Consider the following 27,940-nt stretch of genomic DNA (forward strand, 5'->3'; position numbering starts at 1 on the left):
TGTAGCGGCTGCGGGTTATCCTAGGGTTCCAAAAAAAAATATAGAAAAATATTTATTAAAAATTATTTTGGTGACCAACTATTTACTATTCTTCTTAACTTTAAGGATCATTTGGTAGCTGATTTAGATTTCACTTATATAAGTATATTAGTTTTGATGATCAACAATAATAGTGATATGCATATATTAGCCTGGTGTAAACGGTCATTAATTTTTCATATACTTCGTAAAGTACTATTGTTTTGAGTTTAAATAATATGCATCATCAGTGTAAATAATTCTTACATAATATAGTTATTTTTTACTTATTATAACAGGTAATTCTAATTGCGCCTTCACCCTTAATGAAATGTTCTTATTTATGACCACAAATTATTAGAATACCTCATATGTGCCAAGATTGGAGATTAACTAACGAAAAATCTTGATAGGGTGTAGTGATGCTTATGACTTTTTCTAGTTCAATAAAAGAATAAAATGTTCCATAAATTCAAATTATGATTTGGACGTTTTATCCAGTATATATATTATCCTCGTAAAGTTTCATAAGTACAGTAAAAGACAATAATCATTATTATTGTATTATGCATGTAAAAAAAAATTGAATTATTCAATTTCAAGAATAAGGGAGGACGGTCCCATAATTGTTGAGTGTTGTGAGATGATGGTGTTATAAAAACAAAAACATACTGTATTTGTTTATATATGTATAATATTTGACATAAACTTTTGATTTTTAACTATTTTATTTATTGTCTAATTGTTTGCCTATTGAAATTCATTATATTCTACTTTACAAGAAGGTTTCTTAAAGAAAGAAAGTGGAAATTTGTTTTTACTCAATGATGTTATTGAATTCGAGTTTGGCTATAGACCACGTCAAGATTATTTTATTTCTTTTATACTAGAGTTTAATGAAGAAATTGTAAGAGAAGTTCGTATCCTAATTTGATCTATTTTTTATTCTTTCTCCATTTACGAGTGTTAAGTCTTTTACGACATTAGTTAGTTGTTATTAGTCTAATATCACTATAGGTTTTAGTGACATTTAGAGAAAGCTGAAAGAACATATTTAACTGTAGTTAAATTATTAATTATTTTTAATTAATTATCACTAAAGATTAAGTACTTTTAACGTGGTGTGTGGACGTGGAGCGGACAATCTACTTTAACTCATTTTTATCCATTGTTTGATTCTCTAATAATTTGCATATATTTCTGTGTCTTTCTTAATTATTGGACCACGTTCTGGAAAAACAACCCTTTGCTAGACCAATTAAACAATTTATGCCAAAAAGTGAAAAAAAAATGAGAATTTTCAAGTTTCACATATTCTAGAAAACTGGATATTGGTACCATGTTTTTTGTTTGTTTGTTGTTTTTTTTGTTTCTTTTTCTCTATGATCTTTTTTCAAAACAAAAAGACTGTTGGGAAATAGGTGTATTTTGACTAAAAGTTGGTTGTAAAATCGACCAACCCTTCACCTGCCAAGGAATGAATATTTGCCAAATAATAGAAACTTATTTGTTAGCAAATAAAATATACTTATTTCTATTTATAGGGCATTCATACACAAAGCAAACTTTTACTAGTTTTTTCTTTGGGGATATGTTAGGAAAGTTGATGGATAACGTAGTTTTAACTAATTTCACAAATGTTCGTTATCTTACAGTTTATTAGATAACTTTGTCTACTAAGGTTAGAACTTAGAACATATGAGATTTGTTTCGGCTGAAATTTGAATTTGAGAGTTCTTAGTTCTCAATCAATTTTGTTGATCATTGTGTCACACCCTTGAGTATGCATATATATTTTTATATACTAGACGAGATTATTAGTTAAACATGAATTATTATTTTTATATATATTTAATATTTTTATGTCATTAAATTAGTTGACCATGATAAATTAATGCAATTTAATATATATAATGATATAAATATCAGATGGTCATTTACAAAGTTGTTGAGGGTAACGTAGTTTTCATTAATTAAATATACAAAAAGCATAACGAATTATGTAGTTTAGGTGACCGGTATGAAGTTTAGAACAATTAAAAAAGAATTTTGTAAAAAATCACTTTAAACCTCAAAATATTTGATTAAGGGTTAAGAAATTTTGACTGCATCGACAAGTTAAAAAGTATTCCCTCCGTCTGATTAATTGTCATTTTAGTTTATTTATGTCCATTAAAAAAAAATATTGAATAGTACTAAGTTAACGTATTCAATAAAGGCAAATCGATTAATATTGTGTATACTTCTTTAATATTAAGGCTACTGTTCAAAATAATTGTCGATTTTAATTTTGAATTCTAATTAAAGTGATGGTATTTCATTTTGAGAAAAAAATGACACTTAATGAGACAATAAGATATAAAATTATTATATCTCACATTTAATTACGAACATTAATTAGCAATTACCATTGAAATTATTGTATCCTCTTATATATACTACTATCACATAGGAAAAATGAAAATAGCTAATTTTACAAGATATTCTTATTTATCTTATCCCGCGTACAAAGGCACAATCAGAATTATGAGTTTACGGGTTTTAATTTTAGATTTTAGGACAAAAGAGAAAAATATTGCATGCTTTCTTTTAAAAAGAAAAAAAAGTAGGCCACAACACTAGTGTGAAAGACATTTCCACCGCCTATTCCTTACCACTGAGTTGTCAATCAATTTTGTCAGAGGATTCACAAGTTAATATACATTTATTATTTAATTTTGTAATACAAATACAGGATCTACAAGAAAGTTAATGCGTTCGTTCGAACCCACGAACTCCAACTAGCTCCGCTCCTATCCGTGTGTTAAACGAACCCTTGGAGATTAATGAGTGGGCACAAGATAGGTGCATGGGGAATGGTTGTTTGGTTGTGGTTGGGAGTTAGGTATATGAATTATCCATGCATTCATCACCTCTTTTCATCAATTAAATTCAACTACTATTAGCATTTATTTTTTTATTTTTGTTTTTCTTATAAACATATTTTCCATGGCATCATTGGATATTGTCTTTGTCCTTTGGCCCTTTTTCAAAGCTAGTAACTTTATAATAAATAAAAGATTTTGCGGTAATTACACATATGTTATATTATATTTGAAAATATAACATTTTATATAATATCGTTAAAGAGTTTAGCAGTTTTGAATACAATGATATTGACAATAAATATTATTATTATACGGAAAACATATTGCCATAAAATGTCTCTTTTGTCGTAGTGTAAGTCCTTACGTTTGTCCAAGTGTTAATCTATGAAATTTTTAGTTACTCAATGGTATGTATGGTTATTAAATATTATGTATCATAATGTAAAGATTAAGAGATGTAATTGTTAATTACTTGTGGGGGTCTACGAGTTACTTATAAAATAACTTGATTTCAACAAGTATTTATGGTACATAATTTTGTCAAACTTTGTGATGTAGTTTTAACAAATTGGCCACAAAAGAATATTCTAATAATTATCGCTTTGAAATCTTTGTTCGATTTCAATAGGGATAAGGGTCTGAAAAATACCCTAACTTTGGTCGGATTTGTTGTTGCGATACTAAACTTTCATGAGGACCTATTACCTCCGGACTATTTAATACCGTATTTTTTACCCCCTGAACTATTTAATAGTGTATTTTAAAGGTATATATGTGCCCACGTGGACATATTACTATTTATAATTTTGCATTATTTTTTATATCCACGTGGGCAAATATGTATGTTTAAAATACGGTATTAAATAGTCTAGGGAGGTAATAGGTCATCATGAAAGTTTAGTATTGCAACAACAAATCCGACCAAAGTTGGAGTATTTTTCAGACCCTTATCCCATTTCAATAATGATATAATTGCGGGATTTAACTTAACAACGTGTGATAAAATCATTTGGTTCACTACACTACGACTAGAGGGTGTCTAGATAGACTTCAAAATTGGTCGAATCTACTTTTAAATCAATTTTTGACTTTTGAAAGTGTTTCATAAATATAAAAATAACTTAAAACAAGTCAAAAATAACTAGAAATGAGTTAAGAAGTGTTTGACAAGGTTAAAAATAACTTAAAATAAGTTAAAAAACCAACAGTAGATCTCCCCTACTTTTTATTTTTTGTCAAATTTGACTTTTATTTTTGACTTAAAAACTATTTTTTTAAGCCCGATCAAATGGAATAATTCTATATTTTTATTTTTCGACACATGAGTAAAAAATAATATCTGAAAACCCATGTTTTATACCCTTGAAATGGTGACAAATTTGATGAATGTATGAGGACAAATGAACGTTTTTACGGATTTATTATCATGATAAAAAAATTCACAACGTGTTTCTTGACTATTTAGGACTTTTGCTCAAAAAGTTGAAAAAAAATATATCCAAATTCATTCATCCATATATTTTACTCAATATTTTAAACTTTACAAGGAAAACGAGAACAATTTTCAACCGCATAGATTACCTAAACAAAAATGCCAAAACTTTATTGTAGTGAGTCTTAGAAAGTGATTCCTATGGTATTGAATAATAGCCTTATTTTTTGCTGTATAAAATTTTTATTTCTCGTAACAAATAATTTTTTTTACAGAATATAAGATTTATATTTTTTTACAGTATATAGATTAAAGGTGTATAAAATCGAATAAAAAATTGAATCAAATTGCAGATCGAGCTAAATCCCAAAAAAGAAAACCAAGGTTAAAAAATTCAAATTTTATTAATTTAATTGGATTAAATTTAAAAATTCAACATAAATAATTTGATATTTAAAAAATCTAAATTAATCCGATCTATACGTGACTTTTGTCTTTAAAGAATTTGTTGATGTCATTGTATGTATAAATTGTATGTATATGTGGCGTTAATATAAAGATGGGGCCATTTTGAATCGTGCACGAATTATTCACCGCTTACCCAACCTAACTGCAAAAACCAGCCACCTACTTTCCTATCATCATTCCTATAAACGTCAATTCAATATACCATAACTATAATAAATTATCATCCAATATGGATATTTGAAGTTTATTGTGACATAATCTACATCAATTCAGTAACATAACTTTTGACCCGTCTCTTATTGAATACAACAATCAAATTACGTCGTATAACTCAAATAACTTCGAATTAGTTGAAAAGTCCAAATTAAAGCTAAACAAAAAAGACATCTTCCTTCGACATACATAATTACTTTCTTTTTTATAGTGAATTAGTGAAAGACTAAGAAAAATTTTCTTTAATATATTTGTCTCATCTCTCTCTCTTTCACTATATTAACCTCAATATAAACTTGACCATTACTATAAGTGAATGACCTATAGATTACACGAGTTATAAGGTATAATGAGGTAGAATAATGGGTGAAATAAAGATTTGATAGCTACAAATGTTACTAACAACTAATGATAGATCACATTCTACAACAACAATTGATGAGAATAAATATAATATCAACCAATAGACATAACATAATACGTAATATGACATACGATAGATTTTTATTTATATTAAAATGTCACACGAAATTTATAAGCTTGTACTATAATTTTAAGTTAACATATTATAATATATGAGTTATTCATCATGGTCATATATTTATAAAGATAATAAATTTCATAATAAAATTATATAAGATAAGATCCGCAACTGTATGACTTCTAGATGCACTTACCATATGCCACTATACATTTAAAAATATAAAAATATTTTAAATCACTACCTTTTATAGTAATAATAATTTTATAATATTATTTAAAACATGTGATGGCTCATGAAAAAACTATTGTATAAATTATAGGAACCACATATTATAAGTACTAAATAACATCTTATTCCTTCTAGTTTTCTATGTACCAAAAATCCCTTAAAAATGATGTTTGCGGGATACATAGCGTTGTGCACGGGATACATTAGGTTTGATACATTCCACATAGCGGGATACATAGCGTTTGATACATTCCACATAGTGGGATACATATCGTTGTGCACGGGATACATAGGTAAATAAGGGATTTTTGAAAATTTTGAAATAAGTAGAGATAAATGGATATTAAGGTAAGTAAAAGAGTGTAGTTAAGTAATTTGTCCAAAAACTATTCATCTCTACAAATAAAATAAAAGCCCACGTTACTAGTTTCCTACTGTGACGAAACACTTGCAGCACTCTACATCCTTTAGGTTTTTTTTTGTTTGTTGGCTTAAACTACTAAAATTTTACTTATATCGCGTGTTTATATTGAATCATATTAGTATATCATAAGTAAATAATAAATTAAAGTGAAAGTTTTAATTACTAACTATGATTTATGATATATATAAAATATTTATTAAATTTGATATAAACAGGCTATGTGGGTGGATATTTGTTGTATGTAGGGGTAAGGTCCGATCGCCCGGAGCCAAGTAGAGCATCGAACCTGTAGAAAATTATAATGTATATATATTAATTTTCGTGATTTATACACGTGCTTACTTACTTATATTTGGAATCTAGGTATAACAAATATTAAATATAGTAAAATTTGTCTATGAGTCTGACTTCTTGGAATGGGTTTTCATATTTTGCCAGGCCTAATATTTTATTTCACTTAGGGACCAATGAGTTAGTTGTTATTTTATTACTCCATATCTTTGATTTGATTGTTTTTTTTTTTTTTGATATATTATTGAAGAATCATATTGTTATCTTCTGTTTGTTAGAAATCATTTTAAAACCATATTCGTAATAATAGTCTTAACTAATTTATTAAAATTTATGACTAGAAAAATAAATTACGACGGTTAACTTTTGTGTTTAATTAATAAGAGAAAATTAACGATGAATATTGTAGCTAATAGCTATAAGGAAAGCAATATTCCTCTCTATAATAGTATTGTTGGTTTCAATATATTTTTAATGATACAACGGGAGTTATTATACATCTATAACAACATTTGACATTTAAATAATTTTTTAACTATTATGGACAAAAGAAATAATACATAAATTCTAATTTTTCTATGCCAAATCCTAAGCTTAATCACACCGTCACAATTTGTATAAAGAAGATAAATAATTTAAGGGAAAAGGGTCAAAAATGCCCTTGTACTACATGAAATAATCAAAAATGTCATTTGTTTATACTTGATCCATTTATGCCCTTACTGTTAATGAAATGAGCCAAAAATGCCCTAAAGTATAACAGAGGCAACGAAAAATACTTTGAACCATTTAATTAGTCTTAATTTATTTACCCTCTTCTCTTTATCCGATGAACCCAATTCCATTTCATTCACAAAACCATGATGGAAATATACATTTGTATAATATTCTTTGTAAGTGGGAATTTTGATGTCAGATTCTAAGCTTATTCAAGTATGTTGTGATATAAAAATTTAACAATATAAAATTATTTTTATTAATTTACACAATATTTTTATGATAAAGTGAGTTAGTCGAATCTCTTGACGCTATTTAATTCCACCACGATCAATAGTATAAGATGACAAAAATAAATCAACTTAAAATAATATAACACCAGTGGCATTTTTATTTTTAAAAAAAGGATATGGAAGTTTTGTTTACGTAAAAAGACATAACACAATTCCCCAAATTAATTTAATTATGTCAAGTTATACAAATTTTAGATTATGACATTCTTTTTTTGGCACATTCACTCAATGATTGAAGTTTCTCCTCTCCATTTTTTTTTTTTTGAAGCAATCAATAATTCAGTACATTTTTTCTATAATTACTTTCTCCGTTTCATATTAGTTGTCCACTTTATTATAAATAGTCATTTCAAAATATTTTTCAATTTATAAAATCAAAATAGAATTAACTAAAAAAAATTTATCTTACCTTTACAATTTTTTGAATTTTTTTTAAAGGGTAAATAAGTTTGTAAAGTTTCAAAATAATTTCTTACGGGGTAAATTAGTAAGCATTTCTTATGATTTATTAAGAGGCGTGCAAAGAGAAAGTGAACAACTAACATGGACGGAGGGAGTGTAGGTAGATGTCTAATGTTTTCCACTTCCTCGTTAGAATTTATTTTAGAATTTAAATATACATAAATGGAAAAATTACATGAATACACAACTTAAGATATCATACTCTCTAAAATTCCTACCATTTAAAAAATTACAAAAATCCCCCCTCGGATACATCCCTATCCCCTCTCGAATGTATCCATCCCTTCTCGGATACATTCCTATCCCCTCTCGGGTACATCCATCCCATTAAATAATGTATTATTTGAAATATATCGGACAACCAAGAAATGTATTCGAGAGCAATGAAAAATTTAAGATTTTTGTAATTGGGAGAACTTTTGGAATAGAATGTAATTAGTCCCTAAATGTATGAGATTTTTGTACTTTAGTTTATATTTGGGCCGGTAAATAGCTGCTTTAGGCCCGCCTTGGTTGGGCTGAGACAGTTAGCATTTAGGGCCAAGAACATGGGTTTCTTTTCTTGGAAGTATTATATTGGGCTTTGGGGTGACTGATTTTGGGGGAAATTAGACTCGTATTTATCAAACGTTGCAATATTATATATGAGGAAATTTTGTAAATATCCACTATAATAAACTTAATTAGGCTCCTTAACGATAATTTGCATATTTATGGGCGGTAACTATAGTTTAAGCTGCTATGAGTGACCTCGTTTGTATAATTCACGTCTACGTTTGAATAATTCATCTACGCTTGTATAATTCATCTACGTTTGTATAATTCACGTGTATTTGTATAATTAAGCTATTTTTGTCCGTATTTGTATATATTTGTTAGTTTCAATTGATTTGTATTTATTTTTGTATAAACTCGAAATAACGAATTTATACAAACACAAACATCTGAACTTTAAATAGTTATACAAATTATATTATACTACATTATACAAAATCCAAAAATTACATGTTTATACAATTGAAACTTGGCCGTGTAGTTTTGCCTAGAAATCAATGACGAATGATAATTAATTCAACTATAGCTATATTAACTAACAAGTATATGTTTACTTAACTGTGTAATTTCCCCTTTATAGTTTACCACACATAGCAATAGTTTTGTTACAAAACATATACAAGCATAGTAAAAAAAAGTTATGGTCGAAATTAATGAAAAAAAATAACGGTTTTAACTAATATCGATCTTCTTCTTGTCCAATAAAAAAAAGTAAATTTTAGGAATAACAAACATAAAAATCATATTAGTGCTCTATAGCTACAGTTTTGTTATTTGCGCTCCATAACCAAATTATGTTTGCTATGGAACATTTGATTTGTATAAATCGCGGCGATTTGTATAGAAATTGTGTTTGTATATGTATATGTTCTCCGTGTTTGGCTAGAGTGGCGAGCGAAATTGAGAGAGAGGATAGCGAGAGAGGTGAATTGTATATGTATATTAGTTAGATAATTATATATATGTAACTACTATGTATATGTATCAATGATTGTGTTTGAATATCTGCATAAAATTTAAATTGTATACAATTGAATCAAGTTAAAACATTTGTATTTGTATATCAAATCTCTCTCACACTTTATACAAACACAAATTATATGTTGTATTTTGTATAATTTGTGTTTGTATAAAGCGAGGGAGAGAGGAAGACAAAAGGGAACTGGGCATGAGAAGATTTGTATATGTATAATTATAAGTGTATATGACAGAGATATATATATTCATATTTGTATATGCAGTCTCTTTCGTTTTATACAAACACAAATACAAAGCATACATTTATGTTTGTATAAAGTGAGAGAGGCGAGCAAGAGAGGGCTAAAAAAGAGGAGAGTGGCGAGCGAGATTCCAGAGAGAGGGAAGATAGGCGAATGGCAAGAAGTTTGCTGCAAATTGGAATTAAATGAAACTGTAATTATAACATTTTATTTTGAATTAATAGTTTGTTATAATGCACAATTTTTCCATATAAAAAATATGCGGTCTTTTTCTTCAGTTTAGTTCAATAAATTCAATCTCAATGAAATTGAGTCTCAATTAATTTATGGTCCTGTGGCAATGGAATTTTGGAACGAGGGATGATTTCAACAACGGAGAAGAAAACGAAACAAATATGAATTTCTTTTCAAATAAAATATAACGATTTTTCGTTACGCAATATATTTTAGGGGTGTATAAGCTAAGGTCACTATCAATTCAAAAGAGTACAATTCTCAACCAATAAAATTGAATGGAGTAATTATTAGTAATAATTTTATATCATCAAGGCCTTGCACTCGTATATTTTACATAAATATCAATAGAAGGAAAAGTGAAATACAAGATACAATAAGATTATTTTTTTTAAAAAAATCGTGTGAATGAATAGTGGGTAGAAGAGAAAAAAGTCGGGTAATGCTAAATTGTCAGAAAATTTGGTTAGAATTTGGCCAGAAATTTAGAAAGTCTATAATATTCCTTTTATTTTAAAATAAACTGATCTTTTTTCATTTTTTAATTAAAATATATTAAAGTTAAAAGGATAAAAATGTTCAAAAAAATAAAATAACATAGTGTGAAGTATGTTATTTTACCATTCTGGCCAAATTCCAATCAAATTTTCTAGCTAAAAGGATTTTTCCATTTCTTAATATCTTGTTCATTCATAATGAAATAAAATATTTTCTTCTATGTTTCTTTTAGTGAGACATATTGTTAGAGAATATAAATATATAGATTATTTCAAAATATTGTCTATCCTTGTTGAAGAAAATGACTTTTAATATAATAATTATTAGTTGAGTGATCATCTCAGAAATGAGGAATCAACCCGAAGAACTACAGAATCATCTCCTTAAGATTAGTTTCGATTGAATGTTCATTTTTTTTTTGACATATTAAATCACTAATCTTAAGTGACGTTACTAATAAGAATCTTTAATCTGCATAATAAGAATCTTTTAAAGTATGTGACACGTACTCACTTGTTTATTATTATCTTTAATATTCAATGGAGCAGTTGTACTAATTAATTAAAAAAAACATAGTTAATAACTTTCACATTAAAAATGATGTTTATTTAAAACTACATGTCCACTTGCACAAGTTGATGCTAGCTGGATTCAGTTTTATTTTTCTTCTTTATAATAAATACTCATTTGTATCTTCATTAATTTAAGGTTGTGAGTTTAGTAAGCATAAAGTTACTTTAACATAAAGTACTTAGATTTTTGTGAAGGTTATTAACAATCAAAATATATATCTCTCTTTAACCAAATTTTAAAACTTTATTTTGCTTATTTGTTTCCTCATTTACGGCAAAAAGCAAGAGTGCAACTTGCAATGAATTGATCTAACTAAGGAACTTTTTGAATAAATGGAAACATAGGTGAATAATAAAAGAAGATTACCTTTTTTTATAAAAAAAAAAGTTGATTAATTAATATCGATCATCTTCCATCGGCAACAAGTACTAGATAATTTATTTATTAAAACTAAGACAAATGAGAAGAATTTACATAGTATTTTTATTAGTAAAGTAATAATTACGCCGATCTTTTAAAACGATAATATAAGATGGTTAAAATTATATCTCTTTCACTCTAAATAACTGAACTTGTCAAATTCAAGCCATAGTATGAAGAATCTTTTGATGAATATTGTCTTATCCTTTTAATGGACCTATTCAACAGAAATTGAAACTAATCGAACTAGTAAATTTCAAATATCAGATACCTAATTAAGCAAAAGATTTTCCTTTTGTGTATTGTGAAAATTGAAAGTAAGTTTGTTTTGATCCAAAACTTTTTTTTGTTGATAAAATTGAATGAATTTTAGTTTTACAATTTTTTTAAAGAAGGAATAATTCCAAGTAGTAAAATTCCTTTTCCAATTTGGCCAGTCCGTGACCCTCACCACTTGCAAGTTGCATGGATGGATTAATAAAGTATTTTAATGTTTATCGAGATTTAACTATAATCAATTGTTAGTTCTTACTTGTAAATAAAATAAAATTGAGGCATAATAAATGTGTTTTTTTAACTTGACTTCAGCTGATATTAATTAAGTTATTCAATTTTGGGAGTGCACTAATAGACACATAAATTTATATAAAGTTGAATAGGTAGACACACGCATCTTACGTGATAATTAGTGTGAGATACAATCAAACTGATTTGCAGAATGCTACGTAGGACACGTGTGTCTACTTCAACTTTATATAAATTTAAGGAAAAAAATTTTGGCCATAAAATTTGGCCAGAATGATATTTTACCTTTGAAAACATTTTTACCCTTTTAACTTTACTACCTTTTAACTAAAAAATGGAAAAAATATCAGTTTATTTTAAAATAAAAAAAATATTATAGTTTTTTTATTTTTCTGGCCAAATTTTCTGACCATTTAGCACTTCCTTAAATTTAAATATCTACTTGTGCACATTTAAATTGAAAAATATAAATATCAGTTAAAAGTTAAAACCAACTTAAAAAGCACATTTATGTATGAGGTCTAAAATCAAATATTTGACCCAAAGTCACCTAAAGAGCAATTAATTCTTTAAATATATAATGTGAATGATTCCAAAGTGGCACGCTAAAGGGAAAACAAAGCAATCAGAATTTTTGTGGTTTCAGAAGAAGCCCGGGGGGTGGGGTGGGGGACCACCAAATAGAAGAGGAGGTGCAATCACTTTTTATTTTTTATTTTTTATTTTTTATATATCGTATTAAAGTCTGACTTATTCTGATTCACGCTATGTAAGTTATATTCGAGAATAGTGCTCCATATTAAAAAAAATTTATGCTCAAAATTCGAATCGAGACCTCTAATTACGGAAGGAGCAACCCCATCTGCACCAATCCGTTGATAGCAGTTGGTGCAATCACAAGAGACATATATAAAATAATTGAACTTTGATTTATAGACAATGTTATAATAAAAAAAGTTCATATTATCAGGTCATCGTCTTTGTATGTTAATGGTGTATAATTATAAAAATATTATATTTTAAAATTATAAATATCATATTATAGTAGGTTATTCCCATTAAATCTCATCCACTTCTGTGAGCAATATAGTATTAATTAATTGTCATGCAAAAATGGACCTCTTCCAGGATAAGTCTCCAAATCACGGTTAGAAAATATGAAATTAGCGATGAAAATTGTTAGTTATTTAATCATTTTAATAACCTATTATTTAATTAGATTAGCATGAGATTTTTGTTGTTTGGTTATCACAATTTTTTTTAACAAATATTATTATTATAGTGAATTTCAATTCGAGATGGAATTTTCTGTCATATATATATTTTAGAAGACAATTATTCATCACTTGAGCTAACCTTTAAATTTGGATCAAACCTAAAATCTATATTTCTAGTATGGTATACCGTATATGTGCCTAAGGTCATATTATTGATATTGGTATTGGGATATAGCAAAAAGATTGATAATATATTCATCGTATTTTTTTGGTTCGTCCTCTAGCAAGTTTCTATTGGCGGTTTACCCTCGAATTGAAATTCGTTTTTCTCATTCAGAATATAAGAATAGTTATCTTCTTGGTTAATTAGTCATTGATTTTTGACATCAAAGAAAGTCGAAAAGATTGAGACACAAGATTCTAATATTGACATGCTAACAAGGTTCTAATATCGGCATGCTAAATAGGTCAATGTTTTTACAATAATTATCACTACTTGAGCTTAGTTCTTTGAGGTAAAATTAGACTCAAAATTTATTTTCTTTATATAAGTCAATTACAGACATCGCCACTCTCATGAGTCACGACGATAAATTTAAAGATTTTAGCTTTCACTTTAGCATGGATGGATCGAAGTTAAGGATATAAGGGAGTTCATCCTAATCTTCTTTATATAGAGAATAGGCTAAAAAAATCCCTAAATTATCACCACAAGTTTCATACCTAAATTAATAATGTGTTCACAAAATATCCCAAACTATATCATAAATTTATATTCAAATACCCGATGTGACATGCTACATGAACATCACTCTCTAAAAGCTCTTTTAAAGAGTTCCAAGTTGCAGTACACATAGTTGCAATTTGAGTGAATAAATTAAACACCCCCTAAACTTCTACCAAATAAATGGTTATTTTTTCAAATAGAAATTGCACAAAATTAAAATTGGATCAATCCTTCATTAAAATGAAAAACTTGACCACCAAACTCATGAAATTTGATAGAAAAATATTTACACATTCATATGTCATCTTAGTCCCACATGCATCTATATACATATATATAGATTTTATAGTTTGTAGAAGAGTGGGCATTTGAAAAATCAACATAACTTAGTACATCAGACTGTCTTTTTTCCCTTCTAATCTCAACAACATAATAATCCACATGGCGGTTATGGCCTAGCCTGTGGCATCGGAATGGTGGACTCCATCCCGCTTGCCACAGAAGGGGATGAATTTGTAGATTTCTTCCTAGTTGTAGCACTTGAAGTACACTTTTCTTTTCTTGCATCTTGATTCATTTGTTTTTCTCTACAGTCTAGGCTGCAAAAAGCACTATCTCCTCTGAAAAAGAAAAAGAAAAAATGCAAATAAACTTATTAAATAATCAATTAAAAAAACAAGATATATTTGTAAAGAGTTCAATATACGTAATAATTCTTTTTACACTATCAGATCACTTTAAAATATAGTTGCATGATAATTGACTATTAAATCACTTTTAATATAACTACAGAATGATCGGCTATAGAAAAACTTTAATATGTGACTCACAGAGTTGACAATAGTTGTATAGAAAAAACACAGAGTAAGATTAGTAATCTAAAAATTAATATAAATTTGTTTATACTATCAGGTCATTTAAAAATATTTATAGATCAATTTATCATCATTAAAATAAGATAGATTACCTGTACATGTAGATATCGTGACCGGGGATTAAGTGGCGTTCACAGAGGGAGCAAGATCTAAGAAAATGAGAAGTTTCAATGAAATCAGCTGATTTTCTACGAGTCAATAACAAAGTTTGATCTTGACCGTTGGATCGTGGAGTATGATGATCAAGTTGATAATTAAGGGTAGGATCTAAGGTGAATTCTGTCATACTTGTTGTTCTCTTGATTATTGGTGGCCTTGCCCTCTTTCCTAGCATCATTTTTTAAAAAAAATAAAAATTTGATAGGGTAATTTGTTTTCTTATTTTGCTAGAGGTTGGACAAGGTTGAAAAGAGCGAGCAACGTGAGAAGAATTCAAAACTCAAGATGGTAGAAGGTACATAATCAATTAGTGTAACAATTTTTATAATTACTTCAGTGAGAGTTGCTATCGATATCGAAGAAGGGTGGAAGGTGGGGGCAGAGAGAAGGAGGAGAAGGAAAGAGGTAGAGGAGGAGGAGGAGGAGTGAGAGTGTGAGGAAATATTGTGGGAAGATAAACTAAGAGCTAGAAAGGAAGGAAATAATTTGGACCACTCAATATATATATTTAGTTGTTTATATTTTAGTAGTCACTTTCATTTCATTTCATGTGACATTATCTTTGATAGAATATAAGATTTAAGATTTTTTTTTGGGAGAATTAATCTAAATAATGAATAATGTATGATATGTGTATAACTGTGTATAATTTATGTATATTAGTTAAATAAAGTAAACAATAAATCTGTTCAACTATGAAATGGTCTTTCTTTTTTAAATTTATAATCTTAAACATATCATGACATTTAGAAGCTATAAAGCATAGGTAAAACTGATTAAATAAAAAGCTACAATAGTTAATATCTTCTCAATATAAAATATGTGATTCTTTTTGTAACCGAAAAAAAAAGTTTTATTTTCTTAACATGATTACATCAAATCATGCGTGAACAATTTTTTTGTTATATATATATAAAAAGTAACAAATATAAGTACTATTTAGTTTCTATTGGATTATCAGTAAATCATTTTACTTGGTTCATAATATCCTTGGAATTCAAATTATTCAACTGCTAAGTAAATAAAATTTAATTTAATAAAAGAGAATAATGTTTAATTTAAAGTAAATAAGATATTACACATAGATCTGATGTCACTGTGAACTGAAGTAAATACTAACTAAATATTATTGGTTCATTAGATCTCATCATATGTCACTTGGGACTTGGGAGTTCATGATTTCTTTTCAGGCCCCACACTTCTCACTTCCTGTCTCCTTAGTTGTTTGTTCGTTCATTTTTTCATTTGATAGTTGATATTTATATCGTATAGAATATAATTGATCTGGATTAGCATATTATGGAGCTTATTTTTTAGTGCACAATACCCAATAAAGGTCCAAATGATAGTATAGAAATATTGTTTGTATTTTACTGTATTTGATTCTCAAAATCTGAACTATATCATATACATTGAGGCAGAGGGAGTAACAAGTATCATATGGAAATTAATTAAATGTAAAGATAAATGCTACACATTTATAATGATGTATCTTTGTTATTGAAGATCTCCACAATGTTATAACAAGAAGTTGATCACTTGAGGTGTTTCCTCAAAATTTATGATATAATAGGAATAATAATATTATTATTAATCAAAATAGATTAAAGTTTGATATAGCCATTTTTAATCATCCACTCCATACTCCAATGGTTGTTGACATTTTTCAATGTCCAATAAGCCCAACCAAATGTTGCACGTCCAAACACTTCTAATTGAGCATTAGCATACTTTTGGTAATCCTCTTTTGTTGCATCTCTAACTTGCCATTCAGCAACCCATTCCCCTGAAAAATATATTAATCCTCATTTAATTAAACATACAATCTTGTGATATATATAATAAATGGACGGATCGTTAACCTACCCAAAGTTACTTGAACTGAAATGGATTGAGTCAGCTAAACAATAGACCATCACCAATATAATCCATCTAACTTTTATCAAGTTTAATTTTGTTATAAATTTAGTCTATTTTTTTTTTTCTTTATTATGAGTACAACATATCAAACATGAAAATAGAGTTTTTAAAAATATTTTAACAAAAATTTCTTATATATAGATCAATTTAAACTACATGTCATACTAACTTCTAACTGAGTTGATTTTGCCACCCTATATTTATGAAAAGATATGATGCAACTTTAGATTACCCTAAAATTAAGCTCCAAGTTTATTCTATTTGACATAGCTAGGTAGGGACTATATATATTAGTGTCATGTAATCAAGGAAGGAATTAAGTAATCAGCTTGGGTTGTGGTGGAAATAGTTAGAATCTCTCTGGTCTTTCAATTTCTATCCTTAATCAAAGATTTCAAATTCAAGTCTTCAATATGAAAAAAATTCAATTGGGAGCACTACCTCCATAAATGAGCCCTCCAATGCACGAATTCAAATTTAATCAGATTCTAATACAAATATCACATATCAAGTGAGAAATAGTATAGGATCCCTCCAGTCTTTTAAGTTCTACCCTTGATTAAAGCTTTCAGAGCTTTCAAATTCAAGTCCTGAATATGGGAAAAAAATTCACTTGGGAGCGCTACCTCCATAAATGAGCCCTCCAATGCGTGAATTCAAATTTAGTCAGATTCTAATATGAATATCACATGCTAGGTGATAAACCAAAAGAAAATTTAAATAATCAACCAACTGATCTACTAGAATTCTGCGGAGAATGTACTAGAACATGATAATGAAAAGATAAAAAAAGGAAAACATACCAACAAAAGTGAGAGGACCATTAGATTGAGTGACAGTATTGAGTTGAGCAGTACGATTAGTGTTGACATAATCAAGATTTTGTTGGACAGACATGTTGTCATATATGTCAGAGAATAGGTTGTAATAATGAACATCAATAACAGATCCCTTTAAGCCACTTGCAAATGTCAAAAGTTCTGTTGCATCTGGAGATCCTAATCTGTTGGACATTACAACATATGCTGTAGAAGAGTGTTTTCTGACAGCATTGTATCCATCTTGGTACAATTTTTTGACCATGTCTAATGTAACTTCAGGTGCTAATGGCTCATTGATTAACTCCACTGCATATAGGCTTGGATTCTTGGCATACCTAATTAAAAAAAATAAGAAAAGGATTAGTCATTTTAATGAAGTTTAACTTGATTATATACACTTATAATTGTTGATGGAAGAGTTGAATTTGATGCGAATTATTAGTTTCATTCCTGAACTATTGACAGTGTTAAAAACACTATGTACTTGCAACTACCTAAACTTAGATACATCCTCGATCTGGCACATGACATAGCAAGTGGTCTCAAACTCTAGTAGAAGTATGAGACTCTTAATAAAAATCAGAGATACGTGTTAAAAACACTCTTAAATTAAACTTGACGAGAATTTAGAGGTGTATTTCACTCATGTTGCAAGATCGAGGGTGTATTTAAGTTCAGTTGGTCAAGTAAAGATTGTTTTTAATGCTGTCAATAATTCTGAGATTAAACTAATAATCTGCATCGAGTTTAGAAGTGTTTTCAATACTTCTCTCACTCATTAACAATGACACGTGTATATAATTAGGTTTATACATCAAATTATCAGAGGTGGACTCAAAATTTGAAGTTTATGAGTCATTTCTATTACAGTTTCAAATTATTATTTTTTTGGCAACTGTTTAATTTCAACTTTCGACGTGATATGTTTAAGACCACAAAGTTTGGTATGTTTGTTTAGTTTAAAACTAAAAGATTCAAAAGACTTCTTTATTTTTTAAATTTTATATCAAATCAAAACCAGACAAATAAATCAAAATAAATGAAGCATATGATAATATTGCGAAGTTTTACAATAAAATATTTATAGATATTGTTTTTACCTGGCTGTTAGGAAGTCAATTACTTCAACTGTTTGTTGAATGGTGTCATCAGTTTTCCCCCATTCTATAGTACCATCTCTGTTGGAACTGTGCTCCCAAGGATTTTGGGAACCAGGTGCAGCATGTAGATCTATTATAACTTTAAGTCCATATTTCCTGCAAAATTTTCAATTTATTATAGATATAACTTTTATATATTGACGATGTAAATAATCCTCATACTACTAATATAAATTTAACATGTTATATTATGTTATCTATTTTATATACATATTCGAAGTTTGGTCTTGGCAAGCCAAACGTCAGACAAACGTATCATAAAGTTAGCATTAGCAATTTATAGATTGTGGCTATAACTTAAATAGTGGTCATAAAATAGGCTATAAAGTAAATAGTTGACATGTATTACCTGGCCCATAAAAAGGCATTGTCTAAGGCAAGTAATGAGCCTCCAACATAGGGCTTCGGAGGTGTTGGGTCACTTGCAATCCACCATCCAATTGGAATTCTCACTGCATTTAGTCCATTGCTTGCTATGAACTTGAAGTCTTCTTCTACTATATATGTTCTCCAATGTTCCTATGATATGAATATAGTTAAAATTAAATTATTTCTAAATACAATCAAATTCTTTTATAATGATGTTGTTAGTTTATCTGAATATTTTTTGACTGCTATAGCGAATTGAAGTGTTGTTGTAAAATACATACTAATACAAGTATATAACATAATATGAATGAAGAGGAGACTTGAAGTAACAGTAAATTTATAATCTATGTGTAACCTATAGATGGGCCGAAGGAAAGAGGAAGACCAAATAAATTCGAGATCAAAGCAAAGAAATAGATGCCAAAAAGATTCACTTTAACTTTTAGTTTGCTTAGCTTAGTATAGGTTGTTGACAAGACTTTCGACAGCTGGCTCTGCAAATGGAATCATCAATCTAGATTGAACGGTCCACATGTGGAAGCAATGACTAAGTAGGATAGACTATGTATTGCACCCTTTGGGGTGCGACCCTTTTCCCACCATGCTAACACAAGATGCTTTGTGCACCAGACTATCCTTTATAACATAATATGAAGATATTGGTCCCAAAAAAAAAAAAAAAACTTAACCGTCATAGTAAAATGTTTTTTGGAGAATGGTTTATTATAGAAAATTCTGATATATAAATGTGTCATTCAACTTCGAATATATTAAAAAAGAAGGTGTACATACTCTCATAACTTGTGGTGCCATGATTGGACCATAGCCATTAGTTATTTGAAATTCTCCTTCAAGTCTTCCACTAGTTTTGATGATGAAAACAGAGGGATCATCATTACCCCAACCCCCATTACCTCCATTATCAGCTGTCACAAGCTCTTCTGTTTTTACCTGCAAAAATTAATTAATTTAATATAACATACTTTTAAATTATTATTTTTTCGATTACGCTACCCTTCAAAATCCATCGATACACTTAGACTACTTTTTTTGAACTAGGCAAGCAAACGTTGAATACAAATAATTAAGACTCCTAATTTGAAAATGTGGAATAAGTCTTCTCCACTTGTAAAAGGAAAAAAGTTGCATAAATTTGTCCTTTGGAATAAAGCTATATTCGTTAAGGAGATATTTTTACTGCCAATATGCGCACTTTATTTAATAAAAAGAAAGAAAAGGGGGATGGACATGTAGCCATACTGTTATGATCAAACGTTTATCATCATGTCAAAAGTTATAGCTCATAGCAAAGGTGCAATTTTATTTCTGAACTAAGTCCATCAAGCATGTATCATGTTCGATCATAACTCTGACTCGGGCCACCCAATCCCTCGTGGGATTTGTCATAGACATGATGTTGACATTACTCAATACATATAATTCAAACAATACTAATTCTTCCATTACTCAAATCCCAATATTAAAAAAATCACTTAATACGATAAGTTATATTGATTTGATGTAAATTTCTCGAACTAAAAATAATAGTATTTCAAGAAAACTGACCTGTAAGAAGAAACCATTTGTTGATTTAATCCTTACACGATTTGGATCATCAGAATTTCTTACAATCTCAAAAGTCTCTGAAATTCCAGCTTTGTTTTGAACTGCTACCACATTTCCACTTCCATCAATTCCCACAAATTCTTTATTAAAGACCCTAAAATTAAATGTGGTGCTATTTATCCTCCAAATCTGCATAGAAAAGTGTGTGCCCACATTAATCAGCTAATAATCATAAAATTATTTTTTCATGAAATCTATCTCTAAATCCAAGGTATTAGAGGTGAAGTTAAGATTTTGAGTTTATGATTTTAGAATTCTGAAAAAAAATGGTTTAGAATAAATAATTTATATATGTTCAAGTGAATTTTTAAATACAAATACAAGATTTTAAGCCAAAGTTATTTAATTATGCCAAACTCGTAAGTAAAATTGTAACTCCACAGCCAAAAGTATGGCCCAGTGATTTGAAAAAATGGGTTAAAAACATAGTACACCAACATTTAAATCTAGGCACAGACAAAAAATGCTAAATGATTTATTTCTATTTACCTAACTCTTGGTGCACATATCGAGTTATCTGATATCTACATTGATAGGAAGTAGCACAAATACTCGATAAAATAATTAAGATACACATAAATTAAATCGAAAACTTAAATTAAAGGGTACCTACTTTGAATGTTTCCCATCCAGAAGCATCTGTTCTATTAGCAACAATAATATTTCCTCCTCCTAATTCAGCACATAAATACTTCCCAACTGTTACTGATTTGAATTGCAATCCAGTCCCATCCTGAAAATCAACGTCATATTTTATACTGTCAGTATATAAAAGTAAAACTCTCAAGTACGATAACAAAATTCAGGTAATCAGTCATCTGAATGTACCAGAAAATCTTTATTTGGGATGCCATCAAAAAGAGAAGGTTTAATCCATCCTTCAGTAATAAGCCAGCCACCAAGATTAACAGCTTTAACTTTGAAATTAGGATTTAAATTTCTTCCATATGAAAAATTAAATATGCAACAAGAAGAAATGATGAACAAGTAGTAGACAAAAAGTAATTTCTTTGCACATGATGAATAAGTTGTCATATTTATGAGTTGCATTGATTCTCTACTTGATAATGCCCTTTATATAGAACCAAAATGTTTGACCAAAATAATATTTAAACAATATGAACTCAAAATTTAAAAAAAAATGTGATAAAAGAAATGAAAGGTGTTATGCTTTTTATCATTCTGACGTTGAGCTGTTTTTTCGTAGGACCTCCCCTACATATTTTGGATTATATTAACGATAATCTGTTATGTTATCTTTTGATTTTTTAAATTGAAGGAATATATTTTGATGAAAAACATTTTTTTTATTGAATTAGTTGCCATATGTTTTTAGTTGCATAGAAACAAAATGTTTGACCAAATAATTTAAACAATCTGAACTCATTTTTTTTTTTTAAAGTGACAAAATAGATGTACTGTATCTTGATTATGGATAAATGATGAGCTGTTATTCTTTTGACTCTTTAAATTAGGGGTGTGATCGAAGGAAAATGTGGTTTTGTGGAAATTATTTTTTAGAAAAATAATAAGGTTTTAAAATTATTTTTTTGTGTTTAAGTAAAGAATATTTTTCAAAAATTAAAGTATTTGTATGTAATCTATATAAATATATGAGAGGTGAGGATAGAGTTATAAATGACAATTTTAAAAATTATACTCAATGACTTTAAAAATAAATGGTCTTAACATTTTACCACAACTTGCGTCATGGCACAACTTTAAACGTCAAATTTTTTATTGAACTTTAAATTTTATCCATAGGACAAAACATAATCAAAACCTTACTAATTACTGTGTAAATCATCTAATTTTATTATCACTATGACTAATCTAAATTCACATCAAATTAATATTATATTAAAAAGGGGAAAAAGACAAATATGGTGGCTTAGTGGTTTGGGGTTGGGACTTCTATGTTGGAGGTTTCAAGTTCGAAACCCCTCGCCAGCGAAAGCAAGGGATTTGCCTTCTGGGTTGAGCTCGTCACATCGGGCTTGCCTAGTGCGGGTTACCTCTCTTATGTGGTTTGCGAATTATTGCATAGGAGCGGGGTTTTACCCTGTGCGCACCCAAAGGGTAGCGGCTGCCGGTTTTCCTTGTCATCAATTTTTTTTTATCGTAAATGGTATGCAAATATCATCCGTCATACTTTTGGGACATTGGTGCCCTAGTTTTTAGACGGCAGGGGCACCAATGTCCCATAAATATGACGAAGGGTATCTACGTACCATTTATGATAGTTCGGAGGTATATTTATCCTTTTTCCCTATTAAAAAAATAGAACGCTTCCTATCAAAATCTTTTATCTCATAATATTGTCAACAGATTAATTTTCTATAGATAGATCATACGTTTGAAACTTTCAATGCAGAAGAGGCTAAGATTGCATTGTTTTTTTCCTTCATTTTATTTTTTTAATGATAGTTGGAGTTTTGAAAGGTTCAACTCCAACAAATCACTTTCTTCCCTTTCACACTGAGGTCTTCCATTGATTGTGGCCTTGTGGGTTGACTCACATGATTAGAATCATATATTAAAAATATGGGGAAAAGGATAAATGTACCCTCGAACTATCGTAAATGGTATGCAGATACCCTCCGTCATACTTTTGGGACATTGGTGCCCCTGCCGTCCAAAAACTAGAGCATATATACCATTTATACTAACGGACATACATGTGTCATAATCTTATCACCGATCGACATTTATTAAATATCGGATCAACGGATAAGATTGTGCCACGTGTCCCTATTTAGTCTTTCGTTAGAGTGAAGGGCATATATGCTCTAGTTTTGGGATGGCAGGGGCACCAATGTCCCAAAAATATGACGGAGGGTATCTGTATACCATTTACGATAGTTTAAGGGTATATTTGTCCTTTTTCCCTAAAAATAATAATCAATACATATAATATTTGGTAGTATTTATATAGAATTTAGAAAAGAGTCGTCTCTTCAGAGATATAATATAAATAGCTTATTCCAATATAATTTAAGTATTAATAACTATTTTTACGATTCAAATTTATGACATATAATCATCATATATTATTGGGAAAAAGGACAAATATACCCTCGAACTATCGTAAATGGTATGCAGATACCCCCGTCATACTTTTGGGACATTGGTGCCCGTGCCGTCCAAAAACTAGAGCATATATGCCATTCACTTTAACGGAAGACTAAATAGGGACACGTGGCACAATCTTATCCGTCCATCAGATTTTTAACAAATGTCGAGTCGGTGGATAAGATTATGACACATGTATGTCTGTTAGTATAATGGGTATATATGCTCTAGTTTTTGGACGGCAGGGGCACCAATGTCCCAAAAATATGACAGAGGATATCTACATACAATTTACGATAGTTCGAAGATATATTTGTCTTTTTTCCCTATATTATATATGACTATTCTTTGCCTAATTAAATAAGGTATTGATCGTTTCAATAAAATAAGTAGTTCCTAATTATTAAATAAGAAATGATTCTTTTCTGGTTTGCTTCCAGCCTTTAGTTTTTATAAAATACATATTTATATTTAAAAAACTGTAAAAATGATGATAGAAAAAGAATTTAATCATTCGGTCAAGACTTCTAGAGGTTGATTATTAAATTAAATATACATCTCATTATCTATTCACTTTTGCTAATCTTAGGCTCATGAAAAATTTGTATCCTTTGAATTCTTTTTTTTTTTCTATACGTACATTTTAGAATCCGACTAACTAGAACGATTTTATTTTCAAGATTTAAATTCAAAAAATTTCGTTGAAGTTGAATGTCAAAAAATAGTAATACTATATATTTAAGATATTTGTTTTATATTTATTAACTTGATATAAATATTCGATATTGATAAGATTTTTATTATTGTCTTTCGGGCTGCGGCATATATTAAGTTGTAGTGCACAAGTTGCCGTGAGTGGCACTTTAACGAAGTGCCAATAAATTATAATAAATTAATAATATGATAAACTTGTTTGACTAATTATATGCTAAATTAGTTTCAATTAGGACATTGGTAAATCCAAATTTGACTTCATAAGTTTCGGCACTAACCAACTAGAACTCATTTTCTAGAAGACAAAATGCCTATCTACTATGATGACACTAAGACCAGATAGCTATTTTATTTGGTGGTGATTTCTAGTGGAAGTAACTTGAATGAGAATATTAATTAGGTAACTTATTAAGAAAATAAATTTTTATCTAATTTAATTTGAAAAGTTAGCTTATTCAGGATGAGGATTATCTAATGACTAGGCTTATTAAGAGATCGAATTGTACAAGTCATATATATTGAAGAGATTACTCATTTATTATAGAGATGATCATATGAGAATCTTCACTGCCCTGATCACCCCCACCTCCATATGTCTAGAGTTGGATATCCAGTGTTTGGTTAATTTAATATGGGGATTCAATATCGGAAGTGAGAATTAAGATGATTTGCTCTGATATCATGTAAACAAATACATTTTGAATCTAACTCAACCACAAATTCAAGAGACACAAACATATCATGGGAAAGAATAGGAGTGTACACGCTCCCGTTAACTTCAAAAAATATTCAAATATATATATACATTATATATACCTAAATAAGTGTCATATATTTCATTAGGCGCGCACCTTGAACACAAAAAATATTTGGTGCACTACTTTAGGCTTTTTGCACAAGCAAGGTGACTTAGGTTCAATCTTTGTCGTTTTATTATGTTTTTTGTGACTATTTTAAAAATGTGCACATAAAACACAAGCAAAATTCGAGCTATGAATAAAGGCATAGTGAAGCAGAAGCAAGCTACAGTTCAGAAACCAACACAGATAATTCAATAACACACAAGAGGGGATAAAGGGATCATTATGAATAAAGAGGGCTGGCAAACTCCTGTAAGAATAGGGAAACCTAAGTCTCCAACAAGGCAGAATTCTCCAGTAATGAGTGAAAATTCATTTCACATTTTGCAGAGGAAGAATGATAATGTAGGGGTAGGGAAAATGTGGGTGGCCAGACTAATGAAAGGTCTGGGAACGGTTAACTTGCTTAGCTGGAATGTGAGAGGGCTAAATGGCCTAAATAAGCAAAAGGAGGTCAAACTTCTTTGCAATGAGGAATATGTAGGGTTGATAGGATTACTTGAAACAAAGATAAAGAGGGGGAAAAAATAGAAAAGCTGGCTGGGAAAATGTTTGTAGGATGGGAATATACTACTAATTTGGAGTACCACTATAATGGTAGGATATGGGTAACTTGGAAACCTGACTACTATAAAGTGCAAATCATTAGCAAGTGTGCTCAACAGATTACTTGTGAGGTAATGTTCATACCTCTCCAAATTTCTTTTGAAATTTCATATGTATATGCTTTTAACAATAGGGAGGATAGGAAAGCATTGTGGGATGGTTTGGGTACTCAAAGTAGAAGATATGTAAAACCATGGATGGTGATTGGGGACTTCAATTCAATATTGTCTGGTGATAATAGAATAGGAGAAAATCCTGTAGTGTGGTCTAAAATAGTAGATTTTAAGGAATGTGTGACAAATTGTGGGCTGATGGTTTTCCCTACTCAAGGGAACATGTATACTTGGAGTGATAAACATGATTGTAATAGAATTTTGGGTTCTTATCAATAATGACTGGCTGGATAAAATGCCTTCCTGCAAAGCTATATTTTTACCTGAGGAAATTAGTGATCACTGCCCTGCAAGAGTGAGCTTTAGTGAAGGTTATAAGATTAGGAAATCTTTCAAGTTTTGTAATGTGTTGGCTGAGCACCCACAATTCAAGGAGATAGTAGAGGATGGTTGGAAAGTAAATATAGAAGGTTTGTAAGATGTTCCTAGTGGTGAGGAAACTGAAATTACTGAAGAAGGAGTTGAGGCATCTACACTCTAAAAACTTTTAGAACATTTTTACTGAAGCTAATGAGGACAGGGAGAGACTGAAGCAAGTACAAGGAAAATTGCAGACAAATCCAAATAATGAGTATCAGTAATTAGAAAGTCAGGCTTATCAAAAGTTCAGCACTTCTTTTTATTTAGCTAAATTATTTCTGCAACAGAGAAGCAAAACAACATGGATAAGATTGGGGGATGACAATACAAAGTATCTCTATTCAGTCATAAAGCACAGGAAATTGCAGCATGCCACTACACAATTGAAGAACAGATCAGGTGTTTGGGAAAATGATCCTGCAGAGATTGCTAAATTAATAGTGGAGTACTATGAGGACATCTTTGGAAGGAAAACTGAGCATAGAATAAAGTCAATAAGTGAACTAATAAGCCATAGGACTACACTTTCTGAGGGGCAACAAAATGAACTGATAAAGAATTTTGAGCCAAGTGAGGTGAAGAAAACAATGTTCCAGATAGATAGCAATAAGAGTCCTGGACCTGATGGTTTTGGGAGTGGTTTCTATAGAGCAACTTGGTCTATTGTGGGGGAAGATATTACAAGTGCAGTGCTAGAATTTTTTCAAAACAGCAAAATACTGGGACAGATTAATGCCACTAGCATAGCCCTCATTCCAAAGGTGGACACACCAGAATATGCTAGCCAATTTCGACCTATTTCTTGATGTAATGTATCTATAAGTGCATCTCCAAACTTATTTGTAGTAGATTTAAGTCAACTATAAGTAGTATTATATAGTAGAAAACCAATCAGCTTTTGTGCAGGGGAGGTCAATGATGCATAATGTATTGATTTGTCATGACCTTTTGAGGCACTACAGTAGGAAGAATGTGTCTCCTAGATGCCTCATGAAAATTGATTTGAAAAAAGCTTATGATATGGTGAGTTGGGATTTTCTAGAAAAAGTGCTAACTGGATTTGGTTTTCCTGGAAAATTTATTAAATGGATTATGTTGTGTGTAACTACAACTATGTTCTCAGTGAAAGTGAATGGGGAAAATCATGGATACTTTGCTGGGAGGAGAGGGCTTAGGCAAGGAGACCCAATATCTTCTTTACTATTTGTGCTGGTGATGAAATACTTGTCAAGAACTCTCCAAAAAATGACTATGCTACCAGATTTTAGGTACCATCCAATGTGTAAGAAGGTGAAACTAACTCACTTGATCTTTGCTGATGACTTGATGATATTATGTAAAGGTAACCTAGCTTCTGTA

The 27,940-nt window shown here is 29.5% G+C and overlaps 3 protein-coding genes across 3 annotated transcripts in view; 1 reads left to right on the forward strand and 2 right to left on the reverse strand.

Moving 5' to 3' along the window:
* The window catches only part of LOC125820192 (phosphopantothenate--cysteine ligase 2-like), a 429,006-nt gene that overhangs the window by 234,254 nt on the left and 166,812 nt on the right, over positions 1-27,940 (forward strand). The gene's annotated exons all lie outside the window — the stretch shown is intronic.
* Positions 14,080-15,356, reverse strand: LOC125820209 (FCS-Like Zinc finger 6-like). The gene is made up of 2 exons (XM_049499638.1): positions 14,834-15,356; positions 14,080-14,486 (listed from the first exon to the last, which is right to left on the reverse strand). The coding sequence occupies exons 1-2, from the start codon at positions 15,076-15,078 to the stop codon at positions 14,315-14,317; spliced, it is 417 nt and encodes a 138-aa protein (XP_049355595.1). The 5' UTR covers positions 15,079-15,356; the 3' UTR covers positions 14,080-14,314.
* Positions 16,386-21,864, reverse strand: LOC125820172 (probable glucan 1,3-beta-glucosidase A). Its single transcript, XM_049499600.1, has 8 exons — positions 21,625-21,864; positions 21,410-21,529; positions 20,737-20,925; positions 19,963-20,121; positions 19,151-19,320; positions 18,742-18,897; positions 17,624-17,976; positions 16,386-16,686 (listed from the first exon to the last, which is right to left on the reverse strand). The coding sequence occupies exons 1-8, from the start codon at positions 21,844-21,846 to the stop codon at positions 16,505-16,507; spliced, it is 1,551 nt and encodes a 516-aa protein (XP_049355557.1). The 5' UTR covers positions 21,847-21,864; the 3' UTR covers positions 16,386-16,504.

Source organism: Solanum verrucosum, unplaced genomic scaffold, assembly GCF_900185275.1.
Source record: "Solanum verrucosum unplaced genomic scaffold, falcon-dt-bn FXZP01000229.1, whole genome shotgun sequence".
Taxonomy (NCBI): Eukaryota; Viridiplantae; Streptophyta; class Magnoliopsida; order Solanales; family Solanaceae; genus Solanum; species Solanum verrucosum.